At 45.9% G+C, this 23,824-nt stretch overlaps 1 protein-coding gene across 1 annotated transcript in view; it reads right to left on the bottom strand.

Annotated features, from left to right (window-relative positions):
• Positions 1 to 16,786: 16,786 nt before the first annotated feature.
• The window catches only part of SIAH2 (siah E3 ubiquitin protein ligase 2), an 18,678-nt gene continuing 11,640 nt past the window's right edge, over positions 16,787 to 23,824 (bottom strand). The window contains exon 2 of the mRNA XM_019661332.1: positions 16,787 to 18,354. Within this exon, the coding sequence (XP_019516877.1) occupies positions 17,797 to 18,354 (558 nt within the window). The 3' untranslated portion in view covers positions 16,787 to 17,796. The remainder of the gene's footprint in view (positions 18,355 to 23,824) is intronic.

Below are 23,824 nucleotides of genomic sequence, written 5' to 3'. Positions count from 1 at the left end.
GCCCTGAAGGATACTCATATGAATGAGTCAGGAGGTAAGATAGAGACTCCCTCCCGCACTGTGGGGGCAGGGAACACATCACAGCATAAGTGTCTGGTGCTCCACGGGCCAGCTCTCATTGATTGCGTCCTGAAAGAAGTGTTTAAAAAGTAGTGTCACTGCACCCCATGTCCTCTCCAGGTACCTCCCTCTAGATTCTTTTCCAATTTGAAAGTGGGTTTTTTGGTTTGTTTCATTCACCTATCGTTTTTTCTAAAGCTCTTTGGAGATTAGAATGGAACTGACTGTTCCATCATCTGAAGACCCCTGATGGGCTGCAGCAGGGAAGTCACATCTTGACTCGTTTCTTTCTTGAAGCGTCCCAAGTTCCTCTTCCTGTAGATCTTAAAGATATACACAAATAAAGAACTAAACATGTAAAATGCATTTATAGGAATTTCTCATGGGAGGCTAGAGACAGCAGCACCGAAGTGGGGCTTAGTATTTCCACATAGAGGGGCGTAGGCGTGGCTATTCACTGATGAGAGTGGGAGTGGAGGACTTGCACTGGTTTTTCCTAAGATTATATGTTTATTGGGAGAGGTCTTGGGGAAGAGCTGACTATTTATGGAGGGAGGGGACTAAAACTAACTGAAGCCACCCGCTGGTGCTGCCATTTAAATTACTGCATCGCACAGAAATGCGCAGTGGCTCTTGGTAGCCTACCATAAAGCCGAAAAGCTTTGGGTTGATATTCAAGGCCCTCACTGATACGACGTTCACCTTGCTTTTCCAGCCTTAACATCTCCTACTCCTTAAAGACCTGTGTGGATGCTCTACTTCCTCTTGGCCCAGCTACGACTCTTAACTACTGCTGTGGCCACCGGCTTCCTGCATGTGTGGCCTGTCACCTCTCGCTTGAGCTGCATGGAGAATCGCTCTTTCTGGTTGATGTTTCCCTGACCCTGCAGTGTGAGACAGAGGACACACTTGCCTCCTGGACGTGTGAGGGCCTTACCATGCTGTGAGGCAACCTTTGATGAATGAGTGGTGGGAACTGGGGTGTTAAGACCCCCACTCTTCTATCTGACATGTGGGCATTCCTGAGGTCCTTCTAAACAGTTTCTAAGGGTCCCCAGTGGACGGAGCTGCAGATGCCCACAGCTGTGACCAGCTGAAAATGCACTCCTGTGCTGGCGTTCCCTCCTTGCCTCTTTCCCTCTCCCCAGTCCTCACTCCGGTTCCTTGGGGTCATTTTCCCAAATACACTGGTATGTTTGGTATATACATGGTATGTTTGGAAACTGGGACGTTTAGGGAGACTGGAGTGGAGGGTTCCTAAGGAACATGCATAGAACAGTTTGTCAAAATCTGGGTACCTGCCATACCCTGAGAGGCCAGAGAAGGGGCCCTTCTTATTGTCGCTGGCCTGGTTCTGTCCTTCTGTACAAAGTGGCCCTCCTGTTCGGCTGCAGCACTGATCAGGGGTGGACGTCTGCAGAGATGGACTTGGGGCAGGCTTGAGGCCTGAGTCTGCTGCGGATGCTCCTGGGAAACTCAGTGTCGCTTCACCTAGCCTCACAGTCATGTGCAAGAGTTATTTTGCATCCGTTTCTTGCTCTGGGGGAGAACCAGCATGCAGCCAGGGTCTCTGAAACAGCTGGGAGGGTTGAGAGGATCTATCCTTCACCCACCATGAGAATGCCCATGTCTTTACCCCAGAGCAGGCTGTGCAACATCCTGCTTGTGTGTGTTTCTGTTTTCTTTGCCATGAAACAATCCTGCAGTGGGGCCATTGGTGTCTTTCCTCTGACTGCCCTCTCATTGTGGCAGCCTTGTAGCTCCTGACTCAGGGACAGGCCAGTGACTTTCAGAGCTGGGTGGACTGATTGGTGACTGGCCCACTCAAACAGACCCTCTGTTGGGGACAATGAGTCAGCAGCGGTTGGTGGAGGGTAGAAGTTAAAGGCACTGGGCAGAAGCAATGAGGATGAGAGAAGAAGAGCAGAGAGAAGCAAGGTGCTGGTGACAGGATGGGCAGAGAGAATGTGTCTGAATGACAGTGATGCAGCAGTACCAGGAGCTGTGAGATAATGAGATAGTGAGACACTCTCAGAGGGGCCTGGACGACCTTTTTGTTTCTGAACTGCATGCCACTCCAGAGCCTACGCGTATGGCTGGACCTGTGTTCCCAGGAGCAAAAACAGACACTTCCTTGTCCTCTTACCTGTAGTAACACAGAGTAGTGGCAGGAACCACCCTGCCTGGGTATGAATGAATGCTGGCCCTGCCACTTAACTATGGTGTGAACGTGGGCAAGTAATTGACCTGTCTGTGCCTCAGTTTCCTCATTTGTAAACCGGACTCATACTGGTGTCAACATCATAGAGTTGTGATGACTGAATGAGCTAGTGGATATAAATGCGGAGAAGAGCCTGACATATATTAAGCACAGTATAGCCAGGTATCTGGCCCGGCCTGGGCAGGACACTCAATTGGGTGATTGAGGAGAATGTAAGGGACCAAATACAGATGTATGGGTAAGCAGCAGGGACACTGGCAGAGGATGGTGGAGCACCCCAAGCCTAGTACCCGCAGGAAGGCTTTACATTCCTAAGCCTGACGGGGGTGAGGGGAGGGGCAGCTATCAGACACCCTACAGGGCAGGAGTGGAGGGAATACATACCCCCAAGCTCTCTCTCCTCCCTTGCTATGATCTCCTGTCTATAGCCCCCAAAGACCAGTCCAGATGGAGGCCAAAGGGCAAGGCAGTTAGGTGGATGCAAAACCCAGAAACCAGCCTGCCAGGCCAAAAGCAGGTGGCCAAGGGTATGGCTGCTGCTGCTGTGATTGTTACAACAAATCCCTGTCACTTGAGGACTTGACTGATCTTCATCCCTTGCAAGCAAAACAGCCCAACACAGAGGGGAGCAATTGGGGAGTACAAAGGCGAGACCTCTCTGGGGCCCCCGGTCTCTGGTATCACAATGTTCTCTGCTGTCCATAGCTGGTCTCCCTCACTAGCAGGCAGAGACAGAGGCCTTTTCCGCTTTGTACCTGAGTGCCCAGCACAGGATCAGGCATGTGTCACTGTTGGGCTCTGTTGGGCCATGGCTGAAGGAACCCGTGAGAAGCATAGTGTTACCAGACTTAAGGGGTTTGCCGCTTGAGGTGCTCCATTCAAAAAAGAGAGGAGGTGGGCCAGTCATGTGGTGCGTTGGTTAAGAGTGGGCTCTGAGCAGCAGGACCGCGGTTTGGATTCCACATGAGGGCCAGTGACGCTGTGCCCTCTACAGCTAAGATAGTGAACAACAGCTCGACCTGGAGCGAGGCTGCCAGTGAGTCGCCGGCGAGGGTGTAGGCTGCAGTGGGCTGCCATGAGCTACGGTGAGTGGCTGGCAGCCAGCGTGAGCGGTCATCCAATGGCCAGCGACCAATCTTCCTCAGCCGGGAAGAGCGAAATGATCATAATACCAACATGGGCCAGTGAAGTGACGTCCTCCACAACTAGACTGAAGAACAAAAGGACAGCAACTTGTCTGTTCCCCTCCCCCAACTCCCCAATAAAATCTTTAAAAAAAAAAAGAAAAAAAAGAAGAGGTAGTGGTTGTGAGGTAGTTTTATTCACTTGCAGCAAGTAAAGGAGACAAGGGATTTGCATCCAAAGCTCTGTGTCCCCCAAGGGAGGCTTAGCCATTGCTTATATACATTATTTGGTTAATTACATGTTGATTTCTTCTGTGCAGTTGGCTACACTTATCCGTTGGGTCAGTCAAGCTCATCCTGTTACAGCTGCAAATACTGTGCTCCATTTTAATATTTAGCAAGAATAGCACTTAGTAAGAACTGCCCAGACCTTGAGACCCTTTTCCTAGTTGACAATAGTGACTTTTTATTTAAACCACAAGCTATTTGATTCACCCTAAAGCCGATACCAAAGGATGAGGACTCTTAGAACCAATGTTCATTGTATGTATCTGTTAAAGTTACTTTTACCTACTCAAAAAGTGCCCTTTAAGCCTCCCTCTCCCCAAGGGAAATTTAAAAAAAGAAAGGTAAAAAGCAAAAGTCATATACTCTACTGGCGGTGGGACTTCCATTTGTCCAGGTAGCTGGCCTCCTGTAGGAACCAGCTCTTCCAGCAGACAAGCAACTTGTGGGCTCAGAATGCTGAGTCATGGAGAGCTGGTGCTGGCTGCAGTGTGTGCTGAGGGGATTACTGAAGAAAATGCTGTGTGCTGTGAATATTTGCGCGATACTCAGGTCGGAGAGAGGAAGTTGAAGGCGGTGCCTTGGTTTAGGTCCTTGGAGGCCAGGCCCAGACCAGGCTCTTCCCCAGGCCCCTCCCTATTGCGCCCAAACCTCCCTGGCCTCCTTGATCTCACTGACGCATGATGAGAACCCTAAGCAGTTGATCTCTGTTGTCCTGATAAAGACACTGAGGCTATAAGTTCGAAAAGCCAGCGTCACTGGGAACGTCTGAATTCGAACCCAGGTGTTCTGTTTTCAGAGTCTGGGATCTGAATCACTGAGTAGTGTTTCCCAAAGTTAGTCATTGCAGGCCACCATCAGACATTTTGCCAGTTCTGTGTATTACCTGAATTATCATTTACTTTATGTTATTAAAAAATTTTTTTTATTTTAATTGGGGAATTGGGGAAGGGGAACATTGTGTTTTTCCAGGACCCATCAGTTCCAAATCAAGTCGTTGTCCTTAAATCTTAGTTGGGGGAGGGGGGGTCCGCAACCTCAGCTCTAAGTCCAGGCAACCTTGTTGCACACTTAGCCATCCGGCCTCCCGTCAGCAGCCCATCAGCAACTTGTGGCTGCTCAGCTCAAAGTGCCTTGTTCAATCTTTAGTTGCGCGGGGGAGTGTGTGTGTGTGGGGTGCAGCGCAGCTCAGCATCTCATACGGCTGTTGAACCGGCAACCTTGCTGCTAAGAGCACACTCTCTCACCAGCTCAGCGGCAGCTCAGCTCAGGCAAAGCTCATTGGTCCATGTGGGAATCGAACCAGTGACCCCGTTGCTTAGAGCTCACGCTCCTAACCAACTCAGCCGGCCCCTTGATGTTATTTTTTTGATTGACTTTTCTTGTACTTTAAACCATTTTGGTTTGAAAAGGAAACTGTATCACTACCATAAATGGAAGCTAGACTCCATTACTGTAAATAAGGTAAACCATCAACATAAATACAAATACTCCGGATTCTAGAGCAGAATGATTTCAAAATAACTCCCTTTCCATGGATTGGTTGCCCTGAGAAGCCCCTCTCCCCTCTGTCTGATCCCTAAGATCTGTAAAAGCTGATTTGAAATTGGATGGGAGCCCGAGGGGTGCTGGTAGCTGCTGGTAAATGTTTAACATCCTGTGCTGAGGGTGTAGGGCTAAAGGACAGTGAGAGACGGAAAGCTTTGTAGATGGAATGGTGAGCTGGGCAAGGCTGGACAGAGGCACTGAGGGGACTGGGGTTGATCAGGGAGAGGCTGCCCCTTCTCTGCGCACGCCCTCCCCACTGCCTCAGCCCTGCAAAATCCATCCAACTCTCAAGGGCCACTGCATGTGCTGCCTCCTCCAACAAGCATTTTCTGACCCTGCCTTGAACTCCTTAGCAATTTGTATGTCCTCTTACCTTAATTTGCTTAGTAATGACAGATTACGTAGTGGCATATTTTGTGTTATGGTAATTGGCCTCTTTGTCTTATGCTTTCAGGTTTCTACTAGACTGTAGTGTCTGTATCCTAGCCACATCTGCAGGCAGGCAGGGCTGTTGGAAGGGCCCCAGTCCTGGGTTTGAATCCGATTTCCACCACTTGCAAGCTGTGTGACTTCGAAAAAGTTACCTAGCCTCCGTGTGCCTCACTTTCTTCATTTGTTAATGGGATCAATACTCACCTCAAAGTGTTTTGTGAGAATTAAATTATATTAAGGATGTATGCAAGCACAGAAGCGGGCACAGAACAATGGATTGATGTATATTGAATTGAGGAGAAACAAGTTAGGCCTTGAAGGGTGAGTAGCGTTAGCCTAGCTGGAAAGATACTGGAAAGAAAAGTACGTACTCAGAGGTATCTCCTCCAGTTCCTTAGGGGACAGGTAAGAGGGTGGGTTGGCTAGGGAGAGGACAGCGAGTGTGCCACACTCTGGAAGGGACATCTTTTCCTATGGTCAGCAGCAGTCACTGTAATTCTAGGCTTCAGGTAGCCCCACACATGTGTCTGGTGTAATGGAAACTGTCTTCTGAGCTGCAGCCTGCCTCTCACTCGATATCACTGCCCTGGGGACCGGAGTCAGTAACTAGAGCAGGACTTAGTGCTTGTCGCTCAGGGAAATGGAGTTGGACAGGCCTCAGGAAAATTTCACTCAGGTTTTAAGGCAGCCTGGACAAACACCCCAGCTTACTGAGAAGCAAACCTCTCTGGTGCCTAGAATTTTTTAGACCAGCGGTTCTCACCCTGTGAGTCGCGACCCCTTTGGGGGTTCAAACGACCCTTTCACAGGGGTCACCTAAGACCATCGGAAAACAAAAAGATATTTACATTACGATTCATAACAGTAGCAAAATGACAGTTATAGAGTAGCAACAAAAATAATTTTATGGTTGGGTGTCACCACAACATGAGGAACTGTATTAAAGGGTCGTGGCATTAGGAAGGTTGAGAACCGCTGTTCTAGACTGAGCTGGATTCGGTTCCTTTCTTCTAGACAAGGCTGGATATACACAGACTCCATCACCAGGACCTTCTAAACATCATTTACTTCAAACTTTGCTTTTGGTACAATTTTTGAGGTTACAACCCCTCTCTCTTACTTTAGTGTATTGGGTTGTTGGAAAAATCATGACACATTTTTGCAACAAAAAACAAAAAATACGTCATGACTTTTCCGACAACCCAATATTTTCATATAGGCTGCTTCCTAATCGTCTTAATTGTACAAGGAAATAATCTGCCCTGCAACTCCTGTCTTCCTCAAGATTTTTCTTCTGCTGTTATTGCCTCTTTCGCCAGCATCATCCATTTCCCCCTCTCTATTATTGATCATTCCCATTTATTTAATATCATGCTCAAGTGGCTCCAATTTTAAAAACCTGCAACTTGACGCCACTATTCTGCTGAAACAACTGCTTCATTTTTCTGCCCCTTCTCAGCATAACTTGGAAGTGTTGTCTGTAGTCCCTGTCACCTCTCCTCACTCCTCCAGCCTCTCCCCTACTCTGCCCTCTCCCTAACCTGCTGTTCTCTAGGCTTCTATCTTCCCCATTCCATCCAGCCTGCCTCCATTGTCTTCTTAGCAGCATCCAATGGCCTACTCCTCTGTTCTGCTTGAACCTGATTTTTTTTTCCTGGGATCCATGGCACCACAGTCTCTAGGATTCACCCCCACCGTGACAGCCGCTCCTGGAAGGCTCATGTCCGGGCTTTGGTTCCTCACCTGACCTCTAAAATGTTGGCAGTCCACTCTCCTCTCTATCTCCATTATTCTCCCAGGTCTTCACATCCTGTCCCACAGCTTAAATTCCATACATGTGGTGATGGTCCCCTAATGATACTCCAGCCTGGTCTTTCCTCAGAACTCCAGACTCATAAACAACTTTCTGATCGCTGCCTTCAACCATGTGTCTCTGGATTCCTCCCGTAAACCGACTCTTTCCCCAGTTGTTGTTTTGTTTTGTTTTGTTTTTCATCTCCACAAATGGAACTTACCTAGTTACTCAGGGTAAAAACCTCAGAGTGATCACCATTGGTTCTTCCCTTTTTCTTATTCCTGTAATCACCATGTCACCCTAACTCCCCATCCAATTCTTTAGCAACTCCTGTCACATCTACCTTTAAATAACTAGCCCCAATATGCCCACTTCTCCTTAGCTGTACCCCTACCCATCTTTGTCCATGCCATACTCATCTTTCACCTGGACTAGTGCAGTAGCTTCCTAAATGCTTCCACTCTTGCCCACTACAACCATTTTTCCTCACTGAGCAGCTAGTGCTAGTTTTAAAAATGTAAAACAGATTACTTATGCGCCTTCGTAAAATTCTCCAATGGCTCCCCATTGCACCTTGAAAGGGCAGAGATCTAGCTCCTTACTGACTTCCTCTCAAACAATTTTCCCATGTCCACTGTGCTTGCGCCCTGAACTTGGGAATCGGTGACCTTTATAAGATGCATAAGTACCTGCTCTTTGTCCCCAGGGGAGACTTCACCTCATCTCTCAACATTGCTCACTGACAACACAGCCCTGAGAAATGGCCCAGGTAAGGAGCAGTCAGGCCTTGTATCCGTGACATATCCGTGTTCGAGTATGAGGGTCTTAGGCGGGAGTGTCTCCCAAGATGTGTGCAGTAAATATTTGTGGAATGAATGCATGAAAGAAACCTGTAGTGACCAAGTACCAGGTATTGGTGCCTACAGGTGGACTTACCTGAGGTCAACAGCTGCTTGGATCCCTGCCTATCACTTACTCTTAGATTCCCTTCGACTATTGCTCTTCTCAGCCCTTACGACGCCTCACTCCTACCTGCGCTGACCGAGGCCGAATGCTTGCGGAAACTGGTAAACTGGTAGCATCTTCTGTTACTGCCTGAGCCAGATACCATCTTCCGCTTGTGGATGGGGTTTCCCCTCGGTGTCTGTGGCTGGGTCTGTCTGCTCAGAGCCTGCCTCACCCAGCACCGCATTGCACTGCTGTTAAATGGCCCAAGATTGGCCCTGTTCCAACACACGACATGAGAAGTGTTATCAGTGGTGTTGATGATGGCGTTTTTGGTATGTGTTAGATGCTTAAGACCAGGGGTTTCTCCTACAGTCCTGTCACTCCCCACCCTAGAATATACTCCATGGTATGACATTAAATTGACCTTTTACATAATCCAGAGTCCAGACTTACGGATTTGAAAGTTCAATCAACAGTGTCCCGGTTGACATAATTTGGTGTTGCTGACTGACCAATAGAACTCTCACAGAATGAAGGAATATTTGAACACCAATGACTTTAATTAACAGAAAGGTCTACAACTGCCAGATAGTTGGAACATTTATAATAGTCTACCCAGAACATTCTGACCCTGTAAGCAAACTGTATAGGAAGTTAAATTGTATTCAGGAAGTTGTTTGGCAGGCACAGAACTAGACCCTAGTACCAGGAGCTGACAAGGTTTCAAAGCCTAATGAGGGCCGGCTGAGTGGCTCAGTTGGTTAAGAGCTCGCTCAAGAGTGTGAGCTCTGAGCAACAGCAGTTCGAGTCCTGGCCCGAGCTGAGCAGCCGCTGAGCTGCCAACAGGTGGCAGGATGGCTCAGTTAAAAAAACAACAACTAACAAACAAAAACCATACAATAAAAGCCTAATGAACCTGTCTTCACATTGAAACATACCTGTCAGCTTGAGCCTTACCCTCTACCCTAAAGAGTACTTGGTTATGAGCTAATCTTTGCCTCTTGGACTCTATTTTTTCAGTGGTATTAGGGTTGACAATTCTTCCTTTTTAATCAACACATTCTTTTTCTGTGTTTTACTTCCAGTTATTTCCTATTCTTTTATAATACAACTAATATATGAACACATTTCATTGTAAAAGAGGCAAGCAACACATACATATAGAGAAAAAACACGTGAATGTTCTCTGTCACATCTCTCTGCCATGCCCCTCTCCTGTCCCAGTTTTAGTGGGACACAGTGATAGTAAATGTACTGTCACATGGAAAGAACTGGACAAGAAGACCTCAAAATGTATCAGTGACTATTTCTGGGAGAGGTGTTTGTGAGTGATTTTTATTTTCTTCTTTACATTTGTTTCTATATTAAAAGTTTTAAAACAATAACTCATATATTACTTCTATAACAAGAAAAAAATTTTTTCTTTGAAAAAACGAGCGTGGTCTTTGGGATCCTGCAGATGTGGGTGTGAATGCTGGCCGTAGTCCTTTCTCTCTGTGTGGCTGTGCAGTCTACCTCCTTAAGTCTCAGTTTCCTTATCTATTAAGAATGGCTGTGGGGCCAGCCGAGTGGCTCGTTGGTTAAGAGTTGGCTTGGGAGCGCAAGCTCCGAGCAGCGGGGGCGCCGGTTTGGATCCCACATGGGCCAGTGACACTGCCCTCTACAACTAAGATGGTGAACAACAGCTTGACCTGGGGCTGGGCTGCCATGAGTCGCCGGCGACGGTGTAGGCTGCAGTGGGGCTGCAGTGGGCTGCCGTGAGCCGCCGTGAGCGGCCGTCCAATGGCCAGCGACTGACTGCCTCATCTGGGAAGAGCGCAATGATCACAATACCAACATGGGCCAGTGAAGTGACGTCCTCCACAACTAGACTGAAGAATAAAAGGACAGCAACTTGTCTGTTCCCCTTCCCCGATTCCCCAGCGCTGTTCCCCTCCCCCAATTCCCCAATAAAATCTTAAAAAAAAAAAAAGAATGGGTGTAATGCCACCACCCTTCCTTACAGGGTGGTTATGAATAAAGGATGTGAAAGCACCTGACATACATTGTCACTCAAAATAAATTTCCTCCTAGTGAGGAGAAAATGCATGTCATCCTGGGACCCCTTTTGAGACCATTTCTAAATTTAAATGTGAAATGTTTCGAACCACAAAATTATGAAGATACTGCATACCTACACGTGTGGGCATATACAAGAAGAAAAGGAAGTATAAGAATAAAACTTAAAAGGATATGCACAACTATGTAAATGTACTTAATACCACTGAACTGTACACTTAAAAATGGTTAAAATGGAAATTTTATGTTTATATTTTACCACAAAAAATGTTTTTTAAAAGAATGGCTACAAGGGGAGTGAGAACACCCTTTTCCTTTCCCACACCCTTTGAGCCCTGGACTTTCTCAGGGAAAAATGCAACGTCACATTTTGTGTTTACTTATAGCATTTCAGTCGCAGTAAAGGCGTTTTCTGCCTGTGTTAATTTCACTGTTCTAGTAAATACAGTACAAAATGCAGTATGCAAAGTGTTTTTTATTTGTATGTTTTAAAAATACTAACTCCATGATTTTACATCTTTCACCATTGGCACAGCTGGTTCTACAGTCAGGGCAGCAAGGTGAGGCAAGGTGGAGCAGAAGGGGTCTGGGGACACCCGGCTTGGGGGTGGGACAGCACATGGAGAGACCTCTGTGACTTCCTTCCCTATGGAATTTGCTTTCAACCACTTCTTCCCACATCTTCTCATCATAGTCTTAACAGAAATTCTATCAATGCATTGGCTCCACGCTTGGAGGATATGCTGGGGAGAAGGAATTGTGAGGCTTCAGGCTTTACTCCTCCAATAGCCATCTGCTGCCCGGAGTGATCTGACTTTGGCATTCAGAGTAGCTGCCATTTGTCAGGGTCCTGCTGTGTGCAAATGTCCTTCCTTCTGTGCTTCACATATGTTTCTCACAGTGACCCTCTAAGGTGGGTGTTAGTAACTCCATTTTACAGATTTGTAAACTGAGGCCCACTGAGGCTGGTACTTTGCCTAAAGCCTCACTGTTAACAAGTGGCAGCATCAGGATCCAAACCTTGATCTGTTTAATCTCTAAAGGCTGCATTCTTTTCATTATACTTGGTAGGTCACTTCAGTTGTTTTAACTACAGTATAAAACAAGGGAAAAACAAAATAAGGCAGCAGGGTTGGGCTAGATCAGTGGTTCTCAATTCTAACTGCACGTTGGACTCTTGTGGAAAGCTTTAAAAAGAACACAGAAGCCCAGCCCTACTGCCAGAAATTCGAACTCAGGTCCTGGTAGCTTTAAAACTCCCCAGAGGATCCTAAGGGGGTGAGTGTGCTGAGAACCCCTGGTCTACACCAGTGCTTCTCAAATGTGAACTCCATAAAAGTCAGCTGGAATTGTGTTAAAATGCAGATTCTGACTCAGTAGGTTTGGGGTGTGGCCTGAGATGCTACATTTCTGACAAGCTCCCAGGTGATGGTGATGCTGCTGGCCCATGGACCACACGGTGAGAGACTGAGTGATGTTTAGGTTTCTGTTCCTTTCTAACATGCTGTGACAGTGGAGGAAGCAGTTCTGAAGCACAGATGTTTTGTTCTGTATCCACCAAGCATCCTGCATCCCTATATCCTGTTCATCCTTATGTATTATTATACAAATAAGCAGTATTTCTGTTGGTGGTCAAAATATGTGAAAGCCAAACACCAATAACGATGCATCCTGTAACATGTGAAGGGCATGGACTCTGCAACCTGTTCACATCCCAGTTCTGTTACTACCAGCTGTGTGAGTTTAGGCAAGTTACTTAACCTCTCTGAGCCTTAATTTCTTCAACTCCACATTGAGGCTAATAAACCCTTATCACATTGGGATATGGGGAGGATTAAATGGGTTAATACAGACACAGCACTTTGTACCAGTAGGTGCCCAGCAAACGACCACTGCTGTTACCTTGGTGGACTTTGTGAGCTGATATCAGCTTGTAAAACAGTTCCCTGCTGCTCAGAGGCACCTTGATCTTTGCCCGTTGCAAGGATCATCAAACACAGAGCAGAGTCTGCCTTTGATCTGAATGTCAGGTGACATTATGACATAAGAAATTTCAGGGCACAGAGCCTTCAGGCCGATGATGTTTCTGTCTTTGCCTAGAGAATGACAGGGTCAGAGAAATGCTTTGTTTCCTCCCTTCCCTGAATTATTAGATCATCTCCTCATCTCTGTTCCCTGCCTATGTGCGGCAAATCCCTTTGTGATTTTTGGTATAAAAACAGAATATTAACTCTTAAGTTATCGGCTTCAATGCTGTTATCAGACTAACTGGTGGTACTAATTTATTCAATCAGATATTGGGTGCCCAGCTACCAGTGATACAGGGACAAACCAAAACTTCCTAATCTCTGTTATCCTCGAATTTGTCTAGGGGAGGCAGACACTGAACTAATAAAATATACAATTGCAATGGTGGAGAGTGCTATGAAGGAAAAGAACAGGGCACCATGGAAGAAAATATATATATTTTTTAAAGATTTTTTTATTGGGGAATTGGGGGATGGGAACAGTGCTGGGGAATCGGGGGAAGGGGAACAGACAAGTTGCTGTCCTTTTGTTCTTGAGTCTAGTTGTGGAGGACATTGCTTCACTGGTCCAAGTTGGCACCATCATTGCGCTCTTCCCAGGCAAGGCAGATCAGTCACCGGCTTCTGGACGGCCACTCACTGCGGCTGCTGGCCGCTCACGCTGGCTGCTGGCTATATACAGTAGCCCATGGCAACCCACTGCCACAGGGGCTGCAGCCTACGCCGTCGCCGGCGACTCACGGCAGCCCAGCTCCAGGTTGAGCTGTTGTTCAGCATCTTAGCTGTGGAGGGCAGTGTCACTGGCCCTCACATGCGGGATCCGAACCGGGGCCCTCTGGCGTCCCAAGCCAGCTCTTAACCATCGCGCCACTCGGCTGGCCCACCATGGAAGAAAATATTATTAAGAGCTTGTGACACTGTCAATTTTCATTTAAAAAGAGCCTTCTGGGGGGTGACTGGTTAGCTCAATTGGTGAGAGCGTGGTGCTGATAGTCCCAAGGATGCCAGTTTAATCCCCGCATAGGGCACTGTGAGCCGCGCCCTCCTTAAAAGCGACAACTATGCCATGAAAGCAATGTGCAACCAATGACCATGGCTGTTCTCCAATACAAAAAATAATAATAATAATAAAAAAGAGCCTTCTGATTGTCCATGTGTGGAGTGGGTTGGAGCAGGGCAAGAGGGTCAAGGACAAGCAGTTAGGAGCGCTCACAGTGGTCCAGGCCCAGGTGGTGGCAGGGGAGTTGGTGGAATCGAGGTTGGGAGCAAATTGCCTTCATTTGCCTTACTTATCATAAAATGTCGGCTTGTAGTTTTAATAGTTTTATCATTTTTCCCCTTTTACTCATTACAGAAGGCGTCATGTCATCATCACAAAAAATTCTAACCAGTTGTATGGTTTTGGGTCAGTGCTTTCCCTCTGTCTCATTCATTCATTCATTCATTCATTCATTCTTCATTCTGTAAAATAGTGGTGTGGCAGCAGGGTCTAATAATTTTCCTTGCCTTATCATTTAGGGACTCCAAGACAAATTAAAAATATTCACAAATATGAACTTGAAAGTTTCAAATTAGTAGCAGAGGCAGAACATTTAACAGTAGAGAGAGCTAGATTTCCTGTTCTTTAAGAACTCTTGACTACTTTTCTTCCAGGCCAGCACAGGTCAGTAAAATTATAATCATATTTGAAGCACAGGCTGAATGATTCAGGAAGAGTCAAGGCCGCAGGCCTCTCAAGCGAGAACTAAAATGCAACACTGGTCTCTATGCTCAGGCACCATTCCTAGCTCTAATCCGTGGGAATCTGAGAGGCAACTGGAGCTTGACTCACCTGCTGACACATGCTGGGTCACAATTACACCAAAACCACCTCATACAAAACCTGGTTGGAAGGATTTACATACCTCAACCTTTTTCAAAATAAATAGCTCCATTGTCTCACAGATATTAGTACTATAGTAAAAACATTTAGAAAATAAACCTTCAAATGTTGTAGGTTAGGAAACTTGGAACCAGAGAAGTCAACTGATCAACCTAAGGTTGCACTGCTGGCTACTTGGCAAGTGCTGAGAACCTGGTATTGTGAGGGAGCTGTATGAATCTGCTACTAAGGCAGAGACACTCAGCCATTAGTTTGAACCTGTTGGTAGGGTTTCGGGTTCTATAATACTTGATGGAGTTCTAAGATGGTTGATACCTCAGTGACCTCTCCTCTAGCATCTCGTTATTTGCACAGGACAGTTCACTGTGAGGACTCCACCATCTTGATCCTTTAAATCCTAAGGATTCAGGGAAACCAAGACCAGTTCCTCTTCACAGAAAGGTTAGGAACCCCTGATCTCAAGGTTGGTTGCTTTTTAAATAAATTTTTTTTAAATATAGAGCAATGCAAATACAAATAGAACATACCCCAGAATTAATGACTGTTAACATTTTCTTCCAAGGTATTTTAGAATGATTTTTTTTTCCCTTAGAATGGCTCAGGCATCATAAGGCTTGCTTGATTGGTCAGATTTCTATCAAATTAGAATGTAGAACTAAGGTAGGAAAGAGAAAAAAGATTCTGTTTTTTAAAAGAAATATACGTAAGTGGACCATCTGATGGGTTTGACAAATGTCTATCACTGTGTTTTAAACTACATTTGCAATGATGTAAAAAGACATTTTAACTTACATAAATCTTTTTTGCTGTTTTCACTTCTCTCAAAACAGGTAATGACCTGAGGTGGTTTGTTTTCTGGCAGAAAATGCTTAGTTTCAAAATGTCAGAGTAAAAGTTAAGTTTACAAATTTCCAGCGATAAATGAAAGGAAGCTAAATAACTCTGGAAAGTAAAAGTTCAGAGTTTTGTTGCCTAAAATTTTATTTTCATTTGTTAAGGTCTAGAACATGTTTGAATCGGGAGTCAGGAAGTCTGAATTCTGTATGCCTGCTGGCCTCTTGAATTTTCCTCTTGGGGCTAAAGAAGCTAATATTTTATGCTTTTGGAATTACTTGATTCCCCTATCTCCATCTTCATGGTCTTTTGACGATAGCTTTCCCCTTTGGTACCTTGTTGACCAATCTGGTACTGATTTCCTCCATCACATATGACAAGGATGGTTAGATAGGAACAGGAAGCGATGTTGACAAGCTTGGCTAGTTTATGCACAAAACACATTGCCCGGGAGACTTGCCTGCACTGAACAGCCACATCTGGATTGGCTCTGCTCCTGATGGTCAAAGTGCACCTCCTCCTGGACTCTGATGTCACCTCCATGGATCCTTCTAGATCAGGGGTTGGCAAACTTTTGAGACGGAAGAGCCACCAGGGGTCAGCAAATTGTGGCTTGCAAGTCACATGCGGCTCTTTGAGTACGTACATGTGGCTCTGAAGTAAAATTGAAAATGAAAATCAAACTATCATAGTTTCATTTATAAAATGTTTACATGATATTATTCACATAATGGTGATTACGTAAAAATATATTTATGGCTCTTGAATAATTTTTAAATTGTTGTGAGGTACAGGATTGGCTCTTCCAGGGGTCAGCAAACTTTTGAGACGGAATGTACCCAAAGAGCTGCATGTGGCTCGCGAGCCGCAGTTTGCCGACCCCTGTTCTAGCTACTGGCTTGAAATATGACTGACTTGATGACAAGAGCTGTCATCATTCATTTACCAAACATGTTCTAAGCACCTTCTTTTGCTCAGGGCACTTTTATTTGAGGACTATCCTAGGAGATAAGTTACTTTAGCAATTTCTTAACTGCCAGAACTCTATCCTGGCTAAAAACTCAATCCTGCATCTCACCTTAAAAAGCCAAAAACAACTCTAAAGCTATCACTCCCACTTGGTAGTACTCTAATGCCACTGGACCTCTAAGGTGAGCTGTCTTCAATCCTCGTTGACCATTCGGGGCTAATACTTTGAATCCTTTTGAAAGTTTAGGGTTGGGACTGAGGGAGTGGGTCACCCTGGCTCAAACCCAGTACCCTGGACATCAGCTGTAGCTACACCTCTTCTGATTCTGTAGAGCATGAGAAATACTCTTCTTCCATAAGCGCTGGCACTGTCAGACAGGAAGAATAGCTCTAAGGAGGAGCCCTGTAACACCAACGACAGTCCATGGTTCAGGGAAGTAATGCTGCCATTGACCCATGCTATGACCTTGGACAAATGACTGTTTCCTCCTAGTGGAAATAGTGAGAGCCCCAAACCCAAGGTAGTAGTGAAGCTTCACTGCAGGTGCACATGGTAGTTACCCAATAAATACCCACTATTCAACTCAGAAAATGAAGCACAACATTCATTCTTGGAAAATATTTATTAAAAAACTAAAGTGAATGTGGAAAAAAACAAAACAAAACAACACATACTTTTAAATAGCAAGCATATGACACTAGTTATAAAGCTTTTCCAACTCCACTGATCTAGTCTTTCCCATCATCTACAGTCAAGGAGGGCTTCCGAGGAAGCCATGTGTAAACAGGTCATCTGTATTAGTGATGAGCAAAAACTAATTATGTGAGAACTATCAATGGCAATACAACTCACTCTCCTAGGCAATCCACCCCAAATACAAGAGAGTGACGAAATCTTAGGGGCGTGCTCCTGGGGAGCTGTAGTTCTGGTTTTAATTTGGGGGTGGAGGGCTGTTGGGGGATGAAATAGTAGAAAGATAAAAGAGTATCAGTGGAGGGCAATCTTAAAGCACCTTTAACATCTGGACCCTTTCCCACAATTTAACCCAGTAATTCTCAAACTTTACTGTTGAAAAGAATCACCTGATGTGATTGTTAAATTCACAGGCTCTCCAAATCTACATGTATAAGATGGATACTCCAGGTGATTCTATGCATATTGGTTAGTCTTCCAATTTGAGAAACACTGTTTGAAACGCATTAAAACAATTCCTACCCCCTAAACCCAAGTTGAAAGTAAAGTTAGTCTGCTGACAGTCACTGTGCTTTTCTCAATTTGGGACCAATATGGGGGGCGGGGGGCAGAAAGGAGTCTCCGATTCCTAACACACTGGTCTACAGGAGCCCTGAGCAACCTGCCAAGTGCTGTTCAGGAAGTAAAATTTAATAATCATGTAGATTTTAGCTCACAGAACAGCCTCCGAACAACCAACAGGCCAACCCCATTCATTCCAGTTTAACGAACTCTGTTGGGCCGATGCCAGATGGGAAGCTGCTGTTCAGACAGAACACAGGGTAACTGGGGAACTTTAACATGTGAAGACATAGTGAATAAAACGTCTATAAAAACCTTTATTAACCATAAAGCACTAGGCCCAGCTAACTGCGGTGCATCATGGACAACATGTTGAAATAGTCACATTGATTCCAAGGTTACCATTATCCGCAAAAAGATGTGCTATGGCTGTGTCAAACACCAGGCAGTCACTGTTCATGATGGCGGCGGCCACTCCGTCGTGGATGGACCGGGGCGTGGCCTCCCACGTTAGTCTCCGCCGGTTCCCGTTCAGCTCCAGTCTGTAGGCAAAGTTCTCAGCCTGCTTGCGGGTGCCGATGAGCAGAACGATGGCGAAGAACTGTTGGTGGCCTTCGTACTTCTCCTGTTTCTCCAGCACCAGCATGAAGTGGTGGCCGAAACACGACTGCATCATGACCCAGTCCACGGCCCCTGGCAGGTTAATGTCTGTAGCTAGAAAGACGATGTCTTCTCCCTGAAGGGTGGTGATGCTCTTGTGGGCGTGCATGAGATGGGACATCACAGCTTCCAGGGACCCCTGCCACTTGCAGGAGGCACCAGGACACGGGCAGGAGTAGGGACGGTATTCACAGATGTCTTCGTGTTCTGGCTTCTCCGTGTGGTGCAAGGTCAGCGAACAGCCCGTGGTGGCATACTGCAAGGACGGAAACAACCATGTGAGCCATCAGGGCTTCTCAAAACTTCTAGTGCTGTAAACCTCTAAGAGTGCCGACCTACTCAGGTTTCCAGGGCTTAAACTGTACCATGTTTCCCCGAAAATAAGACCGGGTCTTATATTAATTTTTGCTCCAACAATCTACATTTATTCATGTACAAAAATCTACACTTATTCAAACAGTCATGTCTGGCCGACGATCTTAACTGGGGCTTATGTTTGGGGTAGGGCTTATATTACAAGCATCCTGAGAAATCATGCTAGGGCTTATTTTCCAGTTAGGTCTTATTTTAGGGGAAATACAGTATTCTTAGGTCAACCATTTTTGCTCGAGATGAATTAAACTCCGAGACTAAGAGTCACAGCTCCTGTCTGCCATCAGTATTGCCATGCGTAAAATCAGGAGCGTATCCTGCACCAGGAACATGCTCCTCCCCATTCCATCATCAAAAACTTGAGAACGAAAGTGCTCTTATTATGAACATCTCAAACAAAAGTGGTGAGCCAGTCCTGTGAAACCTGGCCTTTCCTCCTCATGTTCAGTGAATTTAAAGAATTTTTGTTCTTAAAGAATTTAAAATTGCTTAGGGGTAGAGTTGGATAAGAAAATAGATTTTCTCCAGACTAGTTTTCACCTAAAGACAGTTTTGAAAATAGTATAATTCCTCTTTTTTTTGTCCCCTCTACTTCTTCCTGGATCAAATTGGTGACTGGCAAGCAGGCTATGGGGGAGGCTGCCCGTTGGCTCCCTGTTCTTGCCTGCTGGGGTAACCAGCCCAGGGCAGAGGAGGGCCGGGGACCCCTCACATGATAGAAATGTTACTTCACCTTCTCCACCTTTGAAATCTTCCCCAGAGAAGCTCTGAACATACTCCTTGGCTCAAAGGAAATCACATCTAAGAGCTACTTAACTAACTTGGGCGACTGCTGGTCAGTTTGGTTCCAGCCAATGGAGGTTAAAATGACAAGGACCTCACCCTCCTCTCCAAGCCTGCTGGACTTTTCCCAGACCACTTCCTCAGGCCCAGCTGCAAATCTCTTCATGACCAGGTAGGTATGTCAGGTCCTCATGACAGGCCCAGGAGGAGGGGGAACTAAAGTGGTCCCTGGAGTGGGTATTCATCCTAGACGAGTTTTCTGACGTGGTCCGTCTGCCCCTAAAACACTGCCTCTAATAAGGTAGAAACAAAACCGCTTTTCTCCCTCACTCAGGAGGACATTCCTGATGGATAAATCATACCTATCACGAGAAAAGACCACACCAAAAAAGACCACTCCCAACATTCACAACAATGACACGTATTCATTCCTAACTAACAGACGGAGAGACAGCACACGGGTAGACACTCGTCCAGAGTACTATGCTGTTGGAAAGGAGAAGGATACCTGAATCACCTTTCGGGTGAAGCTAGAAGCCAGCCTCATTCCGCTTGAGCACACAGTAGCGGATAAACTGTCTGGCTTACCCTACTGGGACGCCCCAGCCCCTTTGGAGACATGAAGACACCAAATGAGGGCAGGGCCAGGCCATTTTTCTCAGATGCTGTGTCCAACCGCTAAAACAAAACAAAACAGAAGACCACAGCTGTTCTTGCTTTTCCCTACCCTGCCTTAGGCAATAACCCCCTTATAAACTTTTAAGTAGGTAAATTGTAATTTTGACAGCTGAACTTATCATTAGCAAAAAGCAGGAACTGAGCTTCTCCATACCAGACCTGCAGCTGTAGTCACTGAGGGCACGGAAGCAAAGAAGACACATCGCCCCCATTAAGGAAGAAGAGAGTGGCTTAAAGAAAGAAATGCAACTTGTTCCTTTCCCATACCTAGAGTGGAGTATAATAATCTTCAACAGAAACGGGCAGAAATATTTTACTGTTATTTACTTTGCTATAGGAATTGCTTACTCATTTTTGTTTTAAACCATGGACTAATTCTAAAAGCATGACCGCAAAAAATTCAATCAGAAGGAGAAACAAGTTTATCCATATATATATTAATACTTGGGTGTTCCTAACACGTATAAGGCCCTAATAAACAAATTTCTATTAACTGTGTTTTAAATCTGGGGTGCAGCTAGGAATAGAGAGCCTTCCTATGTTCTGTGAGTGATGGGTGAGGTGAGGCATTTCTGCCCAGAGTTTAAAACACACATACACATAATAAAAATAGCAAGAATTAACCCAGAGCCTGGCAGATTCCCTGGCTAAAACAAGCTCTTAATATTTGGATCTGAAGACGTTTCAGAATGGGCTGTTTACCATAGCTGCCCAGGAATAATTCCAGGAATGAGATGAACTTTGGCAAAGCGTGTACAGGAAAGTACCACCTGCCTCTCTTCCACAATCCAAAGCCCCAAACCACTGCTCGTTTACCAACTCAAATATATAACACATATTTATCATCTAGAAGTCATTTTAGAATTTCTTGTGTAACTCAAGTCGAAATATGTATATTCTGAATTATTTGGTTTGCTTCACAAGTCACACTCTTCCTTCAACCTAAATATAGAGAGCAGGGAGGCTCCCTAAATTACGCAAATAGAAAAGCCATTACTTAGCATTGTGTGGACAATGATCTTAGGAAAAAAGATCTTGCTCCAGCCTCCAATACCTTAAACAAATATTTTTAAAGTGTTAGGTGCTTACTCTGCTTTTTCTAAACAAGCTGAACTTTACTGCCAATCTATTCCTTCTCTTTTCCGACATGGGTGAGGGCGTGTCTTCATGACCACTGGTGCCACTTTTATGACGACTGGATTAGAGATGATCTCTAAAAAGAAAAGACCTAAACTTTAAACATGCGTGCACTCACACGCACGCAGACACATCTGCAACAGTCTCAGCATTGTTCTGGAATGACATTCCAGGGCACCACGAGTATTCTTGTTATTTACATTAAGGGTTCTCATCCAGGGATTGGAGGGAGGATTTGGGTGTCTATGAATTCCCGGACACTTGATGGAAAACTGTCTAGGTGCCCCTGAGCAGCAAACCCAAATTGCACTGGCCCGTGGCTTGTGTTTTCTGACAGCTCCAAGTATTTCTCAGGGCTGGGAACCTCTACCCTACAGCAGAGGGAATGGCTGCAGGTCCCACCCTTGTGATGTCTCCTGTTGAGTGCCATACCCTGCAATAATAAACAACTCAAACACATCAGAAATACAGATAACGGTGCAAAGGAAGACCGGGGGCGATTCTAAAACTGGGGACGGGGTGAGGAGGAGGGTGTCAGGAAAGCTCCACTATGGAGGAAGTGGACTGTGGAGGGAGCGGTTCCATCTGGTTCTAGCACAGGGTAAGTGGAGCAAACAGTAAGGATAAAACCTAAATGAGAAGGCAGGTCCAGATTCTATCAGGGACTTTATTGTCTATTTATTTTCAGAGTTTTCTACAGTGGCACTACGGACATTTTAGATCAATAATTCCTTGTGGTGGTGACTGTCCTGTGCATGTTTAGCATGCACATTTGGGCTGTTTAGCAGCACCCATGGCCTCCACCCACTAGATGCCAGTAGCAACTACCACTCCACCCCTCAGTTATGACAACCAGAATTGTCACCAGGCATGGCCAACTGTCTCCTGGGGGGGGGCCGCAGTTGAGAGCCACTGATTTCAGTGAATGACAGAGTCTGGCTGGGCAGCCACTGTCACAGCTGTGAGGAGGGGTCCACAGGGTAAGCGGGTCAGGCTGGTCAGTGCCCTGCCCCATAGGTACTGCCCAGGTCAGCTCAGGGTTGCCAGCCCCCCCTCCCTCCCCAAGGAGGTCTGGACCGCTTGCCAAATATGGAAGTAGGCTAGGGAGGGGTTCTCCCGAGTTACAGGCTGACTGACTCATCAGGGCTGTGTGGTCGTTGTGTATGTGGCCATTCCGGAGCATAGCCTCACACCCCCAAGCTCCCTCTCCCATGCTGTTTCACAGCATGGCAGCTTAGGAGTCAAACAAAGAACCAATATTTTGAGAAAAAGAAATAAATCATTTACATTTGCCTTGATCCCCAGCTCCCCACCCAACACACATGCAAACCAGAGTCCACAGATACACTGCTTGGAAGCAGGTTCTAAAATTAGCTGCTTCTTTGGTTTGCAAAGGAGAAAAACAGCCCTGAAAGTGCCTCTCCCTAAGGAATGGGGCAACACACTTCACAAATAAGTAATTAGTAATTAGGCCCTCCCCACCTTCTCGGGCATCTCCCAAGAAAGTCCTGAGGTTTCCCTTTTTGCTCTCTGGCTTGGGCTCGCCCCACCCAACTTAAGGGTTCCAGGACGCCTGCTTTCCTTCAGAGGCCTGGCTCTTAGACGCGCGCCCCTGCTGAGAAGCAGCACCTTGGTTCACGAAGGGCTGCCCCTGTGTCTGGGACGTGTCCCCAGCTACAAACTAGGGGAACTATCTGTTCATTTCCCCTAGGGGCGGGGTGTGGTGGGAATTTGCTTTAAGTAAGCCTCTTGAGGGGAGGGGGCAGGGGAGACAAGACCACACACAGAAGCCCCAAGCTAAAGAAAAATGCAGGGAGAGGGAAGATGGCCCAGCAGAAGGCGAAACAAAGAAATGTTGAAATAACATTTCTGACTTCTCTTTAGAAACTCTGCATTGCGATGGCTCAAAAGTCTTGTGCAAATGTGTTCTGCCATGGAAGGTTCTGCTATGAAAGGCAGTGTGTGACCTAGTGCCTCATTTTTAAGTCTTTGCAGAAAGAAGTAAATAGTGCTAATTCTATTCCTGGGCATGGGGTTTGAAGGTTGTATGCAAGCTGGAATTTAGGCAGGGTTTTTCCCTTTTGGCATAGAAATCCCTTCACATACAAATATTACGAGATACATCAGAAACACAGTCAAACACTAGACACCTGTTATTTACCTAATAAACACAGTAACATTGTATTTCTTTATGGAATGCATATATAAACAGTATAATCCTTCCTAGCCAGGGTGCTCGTGAAGGTCATGGGTCTTATGACTGGTTTAGAACATGTCATATAACCTATTCAATTAAATGTGAGTCTATGCAGTTCAACAACTTGAACTCCGGCAATCAACAGTCTACTACAGAGAAGGCGCCATGAGCTTGGCAGAGGCATGCTCCTCTCAGGGACTGGGAGGAAAACACCCTGGTCCATCTGCTTACCTCCTAGGCAACAGGGAAATTTATTAGCAAAATATCTGCCAGTGCCTCAAATGAGAATACCTCAAGAAAAACAAAGCACAATCGATATTTTGTTGATGTTCATAAATTTTTGAATTAAATCGAAGAAATGACTTTGTCTTGGAGTAAGCAAAAGCAGGCTGTGCTTTTCTCCAATCTAAATAAGCTGTAGGGACGGCAAAATGCACACACCGTGGGCCGGCCGAGTGGCACGCTGGTTAAGAGCTGGCTTGGGACGCCAGAGGGCCCCGGTTCAGATCCCACATATGAGGGCCAGTGACACTGCCCTCTACAGCTAAGATGCTGAGCA

The sequence above is a fragment of the Hipposideros armiger genome, unplaced genomic scaffold (assembly GCF_001890085.2).
Source record: "Hipposideros armiger isolate ML-2016 unplaced genomic scaffold, ASM189008v1 scaffold_344, whole genome shotgun sequence".
NCBI lineage: Eukaryota > Metazoa > Chordata > Mammalia > Chiroptera > Hipposideridae > Hipposideros > Hipposideros armiger.
This window is presented reverse-complemented; position numbering and strand designations above follow the sequence as displayed.